General features: G+C 46.9%; 1 protein-coding gene across 2 annotated transcripts in view; it reads left to right on the top strand.

Annotated features, from left to right (window-relative positions):
* PTPN22 (protein tyrosine phosphatase non-receptor type 22) overlaps positions 1-12,350 on the top strand; it is a 605,270-nt gene that overhangs the window by 278,956 nt on the left and 313,964 nt on the right. For both annotated transcript variants that reach the window (XM_086923320.1, XM_086923319.1), the window contains exons 6-7: positions 2,155-2,226; positions 2,345-2,404. In XM_086923320.1, the coding sequence (XP_086779446.1) occupies positions 2,155-2,226; positions 2,345-2,404 (132 nt within the window). The remainder of the gene's footprint in view (positions 1-2,154; positions 2,227-2,344; positions 2,405-12,350) is intronic.

Below are 12,350 nucleotides of genomic sequence, written 5' to 3' on the forward strand. Positions count from 1 at the left end.
TCAGTGCCATCACCTCAGAAACTGGGCTACTTATACAAACACCTAAATAGACGGCTGTCCTTGTAACCCCAAGCAGTATTGGTGGTGTCTCAAGATAAAAGTTCAAAATCGTCTGCGCCTTATTCAGATTTAATTTATACCCAGAAAATGAGCCAAATCGCTGGGCCTCCTGAGTAATTTGAGTTAGAGCTGCTACAGGGTTAGCAGAAAAAACAGCTATATCATCCGCATATGCGGTTAATTTTAATTCCGTCCCATTGAGGGGGACCGGAGAAATATCAGTATTATGCAACAAATACCTAATAAAAGGTTCTATGTAAAGGGCGAACAACAGAGAGGACAACGGACAACCCTGCTGTGTACCCCGCTGAACAGGAAAGTATAATGATAAGCCAGATCCTATTAAATGAAAAGCCAGGTCTCGATCAGTTTCCTAATTTTCGGTAATAACCTTTCGGTTTTACTTTGGGGTGTAAGGGTGTTCCATCTGCCGCCCAGCGTTGATCTGCAAAATCGAGGAACATTTATCAGTAATGTCAGTCTAGAGCTCAAATTGCATTTCAGAGAATAAGAAGAAAAACCCTGTGTTAGAGGGCTATGTTTTCACTGTACAGGGCTTTGAAAGTGGTTATTTGCTGAACTGGCAGCCAATGCAGTTTAGCTAAAGCTTCCAAGTTGAAAATTAATTTGCCAATGTTTAATATCAGTCTGGCTGATGCACTTTAAAGCATTTACAACTTTTTCAATGGATTTAGTTATAAGTCCTAAATACACCAAGTTAGAATAGTCCAATCTAGAAATAACTACATTGACAATTTTAACCCGTTGTCGTACTGAAAATATATGAATGATTCTCTGCAAAAGCCACAGCTGGAAAAACAAATCATAGTAACTTAGGGGGTCATTAGGATGGCGGACGGACATGCGTCCGTCCGCCACCCCCGAGGAAGAGGGACCATCCGCATGGGCAGCGGCGGTCCCTCCATGCAAATTAGGATGTGACCGCCACCCTGGCAATCACATCCTGTTACTTTAACCTTGAGGCGGGTGCTGCTTCAAGCAGCACCCGCCGCAAGGTTAAAAATGCATGTTTAACATTTACATGCACAAAGCTGCAGGCACCGCGCGGTGCCAGCAGCTTTGTGCATGTAAATGCTGGGGGGTACCATAGGTACCCCCCGTGGGCACCCCGACACCCTGGGGGCGCGCAACGCGCCCCCACACACCAAAGACCACATGCTTTTCCACGGCGGAAAACCCGCCATGGAAAAGCATGTTCCCGCATGAATCCTAATATGGCTGGCGGTGTCTGATAGACACCGCCACCATATTAGAGCTTTTCCGCCACGGGACTGCTGCGGAACAGCGGCGGACGGTCTTCACGTCCGCAGATGACCCCCCTGACATCCTAATCTGGCTGGGGGTCTTTGCAATCACCGCAGCGGTGAATCCGCATCCTCCGGGCCGGCGGTGGCTTCCGCCGGCCGGAAGATGCGAATTCACCACAATCCTAATGGGCCCCTTAGTGTTAATGCAGCATTCATTTTTCTCCCTAGATTTTTACACTATGAACAGGGATTGGCTTTTGGCTAAAGAAGAAGGATTGGTTCCAAAACAGCAGAACGTTGAAAGGGAGCAAGATCCTCAATTCTTCTGCTATTCAGCTTTAAATAGTTTATCCTAACCATTGTTGGACTGCAGCAACACAGTTTTATAGATCAGCTGCTTTCTTTTCTGGCTCACCATGGATCTTGGTGTCATTGCATACATGAACGCTCTCAATCTGCTAATTTGCATCAGCGGGGCCACGGTTGCCATGTAGATGATGAATAATAAAGGCAATAACGCCGACCCTTGAGGTACTCCACAACCACAAACTAGGTGGTTCAATCTCAACAAGAAAATACCAGGCCGCCTGAAAGACTTTATCAGATAGAAAGCTACAAACCCATGCCAGGAACATAGGTCATAACATTTCATCAATGAAAAGTTCAGCAACGTTAGTAGTGGAGGAAATGAAGTATAATGCACACCTGTGGTTCATTCACTCACTTCTCTGGGCATGGAGAGGAACTCATATTTGGCACTCCTATTACGAATCACAAATATGCTTTCAACCTTATATAACACGTTAAACATCTTTTACCTCAACAGAAAAAATGTGAGCGGTATTGGGCGGATCTGGGGAAACAACCTGTTCAGTTTGGGCCATTTACTATCGCTTGTGTGAGTATACCTTCTGCCAAAAAAATGCATTATCAGCCTGAAAAGTGTATTGCATTCATACTTAAGCAACTGTTTCCCCTATCTGACGCTGTGTTTTTCTTACCTGTGTCATCTTTAGGTAGCCGAAAATAGCAAACAGGATTATGTGATTAGAACTCTAACTGTAAAGTTTGATAATGTAAGTATGGTAGATATATATTTCTATTTATTTATACATAGGTGTTTATAGCCTGATCACAAAATGTATATTGATGAATCTTGCAGTTTGTCTCATGAGTAGGTTGTCTTTTAGGTGTTTTTACGCGGACAATCCGTACTTTGCATAAAGGGGCTCGGCTTGTGGGCACCGAGTGCCGTGTAAGTGCCTGGAGACCAAACAGCAAGGGGGCACCAGCTGGGCATGTACCTATGAAGGATTTCTATCTTTCATACTCCTCGAATCGCATGCATACAGCTGCCATGCCTAGATGGTCATTTGTCCCAACAAGAAACAACCATAGCTTAGGGCGGCATAGGCACCTAGTCGGTAGATGCTTTAGGCGTCAGTGCCATGGAATCCAACTTTTATCCCTACATGTATTCACATGTCATGACCTTTCTGGAACATAGCTCCCTGAACTCTCATCAACAGCAGTTTAATTTCCCGAGTGTGTGTAAATGGGATGTTGGTTGGTGGGAATGAGGGAGGGTCTGGAGAAGAGATTAGAAAGATGCTGCATGATGGCCTTGGGTCTACATGTGACGGTCAAGTGCTGTGCCTCCATGTCCAGGGTCACCATCTTGGTGATGCTTGGGTGTGCCAGCCTTGGGCTTCACTGCTCCAAACAAGCATCTCCAGGTAACCTGCACGGCAGGGCTGGACCACGCAGATTCCTAACTACTGCAGATACTGATTGATCGCAGAATACATACAACTCGCGTTGCTTAAAAAAATCCATCCAAGGAGCTCCATAAACCACTATTTGTTTTCTCTCTCTCTCTCTCTCTCTCTCTCTCTCTCTCTCTCTCTCTCTCTCTCTCTCTCTCTCTCACTCTCTCTCTCTCTCTCTCTCTCTCTCTTTTTCTCTCAAGATCTGTGTCTCTTTTTCCCTGCCTCCCTCTTCACTGCAATAGGAAAAATCATTTTACTACATACCAAAGAGTTCCTTAATTGCCACCCGCCTTCCATAACCGTATGGTTGATATCCTGCCCCGGTTGCAGTGTGTACCGCCAAGGTCTTGACCTCTTTCTGGTTGATGTCTCAGCATTAAAGCACCGGCCAGTGCAGGGCTGCCAGTCTTGCCCCCTGGTTACAATTTCCTATCAACAGTGCAGGATACAAATGTTGGTGCTCTGCCCCTGTGCACTGACCGCTGCCAACGCCCCCGAGTCCCCCTCCATGTGGCCTGAAGACCGCACAGTGCCCTGAGCCTAGGCACACGTATGGCCTCCTGGCCAGTGCCCACTTCCCTGTGCAAGCACTTTACCACTGATGCTTTGTGCGATCCGCCTAGCACTAGATACTGGCACGTCATCCTGAGAGCATTTACTTCTGTGGATTCCCACGTTGAAAGGCATTTACTCGCTTTGCGGCATGAATATTAAAGCTGCTACAGAAGCACCATCATCTGATTCACACTCTAGCCAGACGACTAAATAGGACCAGTGTTGCCCCCCAAGGTAAATTCTGCCATGCACCAAAGTCACCTTCAATTGGCACTGGGCCAGGCTCAGCAAACAGGGCAGGTATGTTCAGAGAAAGCTAAAACGTTTGCATCAACGATGAAGGAAAAACAGGACGAATATTCAAGTGCCATAATAAAGATAAATGTCACTCGTCCTTAATTCATTATATTGCATACATGAAAAGGGTCAATGAAACATGGTTTACCTTTGAGAGGCACTTTATGTGGCAAGATGCTCTTCATGAATAAATACCGCGAATCATCAGATCAATTCTAAGACACTGGTGTCCAATGTATATATGCACATTTCTTCATAACCACCTTGGCATTGAAAAGCAGATGAGTCAGGTGCTTGCGTAGATTTATTTATTTATTTATTTATTTATTTATTTATGCGATTTTATATAGCGCAGACTTTACCCGACGGTGTCAGAGCGCTTCACAATAGGAACAGTAATGATACATGAGGAGAAAATTACAAGTGAACAAATTACAAAAGCAAACTTTAAGTTACATGAATCAAAAGTGACAATAGTGAGCAACCAAAATACATGAGGTAGCAATCAGTACATTACAGGAGGAAAAAGTGATATGTGTGCAGGTTACAAAAGCGTAGAAAGTAAAAGTAGAGGTATAATACTGCAATAAATGGCAGACACTCCAGCACAAGAACAAACGTTACATAGGCAATGGTGGCACATGTGCAAGTATCTAAAGCAAACAAAATGTGAGAGGTAGCATACAGTGAGTTACAAGAGAAAAGTGACGTGTGCAAGTTACAAAAGGGTACCATACACAGGTACAAGGATAATACTGCAATAAATGGTAAACACTCAAACTGCCAGAACACACTGGGAAGGCACTTCCATAGTCATGGACAATACAATTTTCAATAATGGGAGGTCTTCCTTCAGATGATAGAGAGGACGTGAATTAGATTTGGAGGTGTCTTTGGAGGAGGAGAACTTTGAGGTCCATTTTGAAGGCCTGGGACGAGGAGGTGGTCCGGAGCTGAGGCGGAAGTGAGTTCCAGATTCTCACTGCGTTGCCTGAAAAGGATTGGGCCATCGATCTTTCCTTCTTGAAAGTGGGGGCTTCAAGCAGTAGATTTTCCGCATTACGAGATGGTCTAGAGCCTCCAGACAGTTTCAGTTTATTCGACAGGTAGCGAGGAGAGGAGGAGTGCAAGGCTTTGTGGGTGATACAGGCAGTCTTGTAGATAGCTCTAGCCTCTATTGGAAGCCAGCGAAGGGTGGATAACAACGGTGTGATGTGGTCGCTTCTTTTGGCCCCACAAATGAAACGGGCTGCTGAGTGGAGGACAGATTTAAGGGGGGACAGGTGGGATTTGGGGAGGCCAGTAAGAAGAGAATTGCAGTAGTCCAGTCTGGAGAGGACCAGCGATTGCACCAGTGTTTTAAGGTCTTGCTCAGGGAAAAAGTGACAAATTCCCCAAAGAAGGCGCAGTTGGTATCGTGCAGGTTTTGCAATAGAGTTGATGTGGGGGATTAGATTGAGTTTGTTGTCGAGTATGACACCAAGGGATTTTGCGCTGTTGACAATGTTGGGTTGATTGTTAAGTAGATTCATCTGATCCATCCATGATTGAACCAGGGGAGGAGAAAGTGAGGAAGAGAGTAGGAGGAATTCAGTTTTGGAGGGATTCAGAATCAGTTGATGAGTTGACATCCAGTTTTGAATGGAGTCGAGAGTCGAGCTTAGGATGGCGAGATCGCGAGTGGAGGCAACCTTGAGGTAGATTTGAGTGTCGTCTGTGTAGAGATGATAGTGGATCCGGGATTTACTTAGGAGATTTCGAAGTGTTCAGTTCAGTTCAAAATCAAAGTTTATTTGGACCATTGTCCTTAAACAGATAAAACATTCTAAAAACAGTGGTTCTAGGTAGAGATTGAACAATGTGGGTGCAAGTATAGGGCCTTGAGGAACACCTTGACCTACCGTCAAAGGAGATGAAAGACTGTTCGCTATTTTGATCATTTGGGATCTATCAGAGAGGAAGGAAGCAAACCATTTAAGCACAGTGCCCTCCATGTCCATTCTCTGTTGCAGAGTGTTCAGGAGAGTGTCGTGATTGACAGTGTCAAAGACTGCAGAAAGGTCGAGGAGAATTAGAAGACAGGACCCCCCCCCTCCGAGTCGAGTATCCTCAGTGCATCATCAACCACTTGCAATAGGGCTGTTTCAGTGCTGCAGTTTTGGAGGAAGCCGGACTGACAATTGTCAAGAAGATCATTGTCCTTGATATGACGAGAGAGTTGTTTCGCTACACATCTTTCTGTGATCTTTGCAAGAAAGGGTAGGTTAGTGATGGGGCAGAAGTTGTTGAGGTCATTCGCATCAGCAGTGGGTTTTTTAAGCAGAGGGGTGACCTGCCCAGTTTTGAAGGAGACAGGAAGGGAGCCTTGACAGAGGGAGAGGTTGACCATAGTGGTCCAATAGGAAAGAGAATGGGAATAGAAGTCCTTGGCAATGGCACTGGGGATGGGGTCAAGAGAATGGCTGGAGGGCTTTGTTTCGAGGATGCACTTGAGGAGGGCATCTTCAGAGATGGGGTCAAAGTTCTGCCAAATGGCTAAGGATTTGCGCTCCTCTGGAGGGGTAGGATGAGCGACCTGAGCCACAAGGGATTTCACTTTTTCGTCAAAGAATATACCAAAATCCGCTGCTTTCTTTGTAGAATCCTCCAGCTTGGAGGTTGGGGGAGAGCGGTTAGGAATCTTGATGAGATGGAATAGTTTTTTGGGTCTATTTTTGGCAGAGTCAAGGAAGGTTCTGAAGTGCGACACTTTCCCAAGGAAGATGCTCTTGTGGTACTTGGATCTTGCTGAACGAAGCGTGGCTAAATTATCGGTGGAGGGCGCTTGCCTCCATTGTTTCTCCAGGAATCTTAGTTGCTTCCTTTCTGCATAGAGGGATTTGTTGAACCAGGGTGCTGAGGGAATGGGCCTTATCTTTTTACTTTGGAGAGGAGCGGCATTATTAATTTCGACTGCAAGGACTGTGAGGTATTGGGAGGTGAGTTCATCAACATCTAGCTTCGGGTCTAGCCTTGGAAGTGATAACAAAGCTGATTCACAGAGGGAAACAACGTCAATATTTTTAGCATCACGGAACCAGGAGGTGGCCCTCTTAGGTTGGCCAAGAGTTATAGAGTGTGATAGGTGAAGAGAGAATGGGATGAGGAGGTGGTCAGACCAGTCCATATGAATAGGGGTAGTGATAGAAAGCATGTCTGCTTTAGAAATGACAAGGTCCAGGATTGAGCCCTTAGAGTGTGTTGACTCTGTGCAGTGTTGGATAAGATCGTTAGTAGAGAGGAAGGTGGCCAGCGAGTTCTCAATAGAGTCTTGCGGTGAGCCCCAGTGGAGATTGAAGTCACCCACAAAGGACTGATTGTCACTTTGCGAGTATTGGTCGCTGATGAAGTCAGTACGGGTGGGCGTAAAATCCGTTTCGCGGGTGAATTTGCGGATTTTCCGCGATTTCGCGATCCGCGAATCTTGCGAAATCCCGGTAAAATCCGCGAATCAGCGGGGACGAATTTTCAGCCAAGCAAGGGTTACAGCAGCAGGTGCAAAAGTTGAACCTAATTTCTTTGTAACCTTTTACAAAAGGGTTACAAACAAATTAACTTCAACTTGGACACCTGCTGCTAATTGCTTCCTGGCGCCTCGTTGCCTACTTGTTATGTTATGTTATGTTATGTTGTTATGTTATGTTATTGCGCTTTTGTATAGCGTGCAGCTACTCACAGGGAGTGTCCCGACGCTTTCCACCCTCAACTCATATTGAAATAACACAACACAGCTAAAAACAGGCAACAGAACAGAACAAAAAAGACAATGGGCAATAAAAACAGACTAGGAGTTAAAAAGCCAGGTCTTCAGGCCCCTCCTAAACTGGAGCAAATTAACAGTACTCCGCAGAGAAAATGGAAGCAGATTCCAAAGCTGGGGGGCTCTGTAGCCAAAAGACCGCCCTCCCGCACGGGCCTTCCTCACCCGTGGAACCACCGCTCTGCAAAGAGCTTCCGAATGGAGGGAACGAGCCGGACGATAAAAAGTCAATCTCCTCTGCAGATATCCCGCTCCTGAACCATGCAGAGCTTTGTGCATCAGGGTCAAGGATTTAAACTGGATCCTCTTCCTAATGGGGAGCCAATGGAGCGACTGGAGCAACCCAGACGCTCGAGCTCGTCTCCCTAGGCCAAAGATCGCCCGGGCGGCAGAGTTCTGCACCACCTGAAGGCGCTGGACCAGGTAATCAGGAAGGCCAAGAAAAAGAGCATTGGCATAATCTAGCCTCGAACCGACTAGAGCCTGCACTGTAATCCTCCTATGCTCCTCAGATAACAGAGGCAAAAATTTGCGGCAGTCCAAAGTCCAGCTTCTCACCACTCCCTCCATCCGGTTCCTCCACGAAGGTGGCCTGAATGGCCTTGATCTTATTTGTGAAGAAGCCAGCGAGATCGCAGGCCCAAGCATCCGCCGAAGCTGGAGGGGGCGGATGGGAGCTGGGGATCGTGAACTCCTTCACAATATTAAAGATCTCCTTACAGGAGTTCGTAGATGCCTCTATCCTCCTAGCCAGATAAACCCTCTTGGCACCGAGAATGTCCCGATGGTAAGCTTTCAACACCGCCTTGTAGGCAAGTTTAGCCTCCCCATCGTACGCAAGGCGCCAGGCCCTCTCGGCCACCTTGCACTGCCTACGAGCCACACGGAGCGCCTCCGTGAACCACGGGGCAGAATGCCGAACCACCGTGGACCGAGGGACAACCTTGGGAGCGAGCTCTTCCAACCGATCGATAAGCCAACACTGCAGGGTCTCTGTGTCACTATCCAGGTCACCCGAGAGAGGACAGGGGTGTTTCAGCAGTGCCTGCTCGAGCAAGTCAGGAGTAACTCTATGAAGCGCTCTCGAGGCCGGTTTAAGCAAGGTGGGCGCTCTGTAATCCGGACGCGCACATTCCAGCACCACAAAGGTCTCATGTCATCCGCTCTTTGCACTGGCTCCCGGTAAGGAAGCGTATTCTCTTCAAGGTCCTGTGTCTGACCTTCAAAATCCTTAGAGGCATAGGCCCTGAGATCTTGGCCAACTCTATCTCTTTCTATGTCCCTACCCGCAACCTTCGATCGCAAGGTCAGGCCCTTGCTGTTGTCCCCAGATTTAGGCTCAGCAGGATGGGGGGACGTTCTTTCAGGGTGAATGCTGCGTCAATCTGGAATACCCTCCCTGTTGAAATTCGACTGATAGAGGACTTGCTGTCGTTTCGTAGAGCCATAAAAACTTTCCTATTTTAGCCCCCCTGTTTTAGCATTTTCCTGTAGCATTTTGCCATGTTGTGTTGTGACTGCTCCGTGTCTCTGCGCCGGGATGCTCCTTCGCTGGAGTCGCTGTGCGCATAATAAATTGTTATAACATAACATAACATAACATAACATAACAAAGCTGATCAACCAGTGATCGGTCCAGAGCATCTGCAGGGTAGCAACCTCCACGAGCGGAACAGATGAAAACACCTGATCCAGGGTGTGCCCCTTCTCATGTGTTGGCCCTGATACGTAGGGAGTGAGATCAAGCGGAGAAGTAACATCCATCAATTTGGCCGCATCAGGGTCATCCGCCACGTCCAGATGGAAATTGAAGTCACCAGCCACAATGCAGTGCTGAGTGGATAGCGCCAACTCGGAAACAACTGTCTGTAGATCCTCAAAGAAAGAACCCACAGGACCTGGAGGTCTATAGATCAACAGCCCCTTCAGGGCCTGACCCGGGGACAATCTGATCATGAAGGCAAGCGACTCGGCATTCCCAATAGGGATCAAGGGAAGTACTGAGCAGGAGACGCACTTTTTCACCACCACGGCTACTCCCCCTCCCCTCCCCTTCGCTCTGTCCTGCCGGAAGATGTTATATTCCGGTGGAATGGCGGCGAAGACATCCGGGTGGGAAGCCTCTCCGAGCCAGGTTTCCGTCAGAAGCAGGCACAGAGGATTTTCCCTGACCAAAAGGTCATGAATATGCAAGGCATGACGACCTACCGACCTTGTGTTCAACAGCATGCAAAGATGCCTCGCATCAGCAGTTACCAGACGTGACACAGTAGCACAAGACAAGGCAGGCCTCCAGCCGCAGGACGGGCAGCAACGTTTGCCCCTAAACCGCCCTGGAAAAACGGAGCGGCAGGAGCTAGAATGGCCCCGCAAGTCCCACAGTGACGCAGAAGAATAGCAGATCATCGCAGCCAGAGTAGTGCCGGTCAGGGTCCCCCGTCGCCCCGACGCCTCCGGGACGCTGACGGGCGCAGACGGGCAGGACTCCGGCACGACTCAGGCACAGCGAGGGCGTCAACCTGCGCGTCACGCTGCGCGTATGAGAGCGACTTTAAATAGGCTCTCACGTCACCCTGCGCGCGCGAAGTCCGCTCTAAGATGGCGGCCGCCGCAGGATGAAGTATCCCAGCCCAAAATGGCGCCTACAAAGATCCCATGAGCCCGGACCCACCAAAGTACTTGCAACTATTCTCTGACCCTGCTCTGACCCTTGAAGCAGGGTCAGAGAATAGTTACAAGTAGGCAACGAGGCACCTGTCCAAGGAATTAAACCTCATCAGGAAGCACTTACAGATATAAAAAACAGGAAGAAGGGAGAGGATGGCAAATACACCCATTTTGAGTTGTCAGGAGGGGTTAAACTAAAAGAGACCTTTACAGCACAATTTTCATATGCATTTTGCTAAAAATAAAAAGCTGTATGTTCTGTAGGGGCAACTCAGGAATCTGGCCCTTCAGAGATCCGGCTTCTCTTTCTTTCTCTCGTTCTCTCTCTCCCTCTCTCTTTCCCTCTCTTTCTCTCTCTTTCTATCTATCTATCTATCTATCTATCTATCTATCTATCTATCTATCTATTTATCTATCTATCTCTCTCTCCCTCTCCCATAAATAACTGCATGGGTAACTTCGCTATGCAAGTGGCTCGCAAAGACGCAAAAATCCCCGCGAACATGCAAAAAACCCCGCGAACACGCAAAAAACCCAGCGAACATGCAAAAAACAAAAATCCGCAAATTTGCACATATTCGCGAATTTTGCGGATCGTGAATTTGCAAATCCGCAAATTCGCGGATCGCGAATTCGCAAAATTCGCCCATGCTTAGAAGTCAGTGACTTCCTCCATAAATGAAGGGCCACTACCCGGCAGGCGGTAAATGACATGGAATCTGATGGGTGAGCGGTGGTGCAATTGTAGCTCAAGAGAAAGGCATTCAATTCGAGTCCGTCAGAACCGATTCCGACAAGGAGTCGGTCAGATTGCTTTCAGACTGACATCATAATGAGGCCCCTAGTGTGCCTGGGAGAACTAAGGCTCATTTTTAAGATGTCCTTTGAAGCGAGCTTGTGTTCTGTTCTGGAACTCCTGGCCCATATGGAGTTTGGGGTTTAGATTGTGCTCGATTGCTTGACAGCCCAGGGTAAAAGAAGAGATATGCATTTTTTTATTGAAACCTTTATTCTCGTTGAAGCGCTGTTTGAAAGTAAATGTCATGAGGTTTGTGTTATAGCCAATAGGTTTTTAGTGTGCTATGTCAAACATATTGTGAAAGTCTGTAGGCCACCTTTCATGAATACTCCTGACAAAGCCAGTATTCCTGACATTTTATAAATGTGTTTAAACTGCAGAGTTTAGTCTAGATTTAAGGTAGTGTACCACTGTGACTTTTTTACATGTTTTTCAACCAGGCACTTTGTGCGATCTCTAGAGGAGAGCGTTCACCTGCCATTTTGTAAATATTTGTAATAGTGTATATATTTTTAATTGTGTGTGTATTAAAGTTTTTTTCTTTGGAAAAGTATAGACACTTACTGAACTATTATTTATTGAGTATTATTTCATGTATTGCTAAATTATGAATTCGTAGCCTACAGCACTTTCTCAAAGTAGCGAGGTAGAACCGTCCAATGGTGACTCAGCTTAGCCTGGGACTGCTCGATGTCCCTACATTGAGAGTCAGTCAGAAGTTCATGGATCCAGTTGTGCCCACCGGGTGTCCTAAAGCCATGTCCCACAGGCCCTGAAACTGGGAACCAATTACCTCTTTTAGCACATTCTTACAGGTTACAGACTGTCACCCTGTGATCAAAGAAGGAAGAACAGTTAGCTAAGCAGAGGGTATGTTTGGGTAGGTCTGTTGCTAAAAATGGACCAAATGGAACATGGGCAAAACACGAGTAGAAATGCACTGCTTGAGGAAAATTACTCATAATTCTGCATTTCTGTCATAGAGACTGTGCGCAACATTTGCACAATGAGGAGAACATCATGTTCTCAAGCTGAGATGGAGCGATATAAAAGCACTCAGGAATGGAAAATGCACCTTGTATTGAATCGGATTGTCAATCCTTAAATGTCTGGTTACCAAAAAAAGGTTTTGGGCA

The sequence above is a fragment of the Lissotriton vulgaris genome, chromosome 5, assembly GCF_964263255.1.
Source record: "Lissotriton vulgaris chromosome 5, aLisVul1.2, whole genome shotgun sequence".
Taxonomy (NCBI): Eukaryota; Metazoa; Chordata; class Amphibia; order Caudata; family Salamandridae; genus Lissotriton; species Lissotriton vulgaris.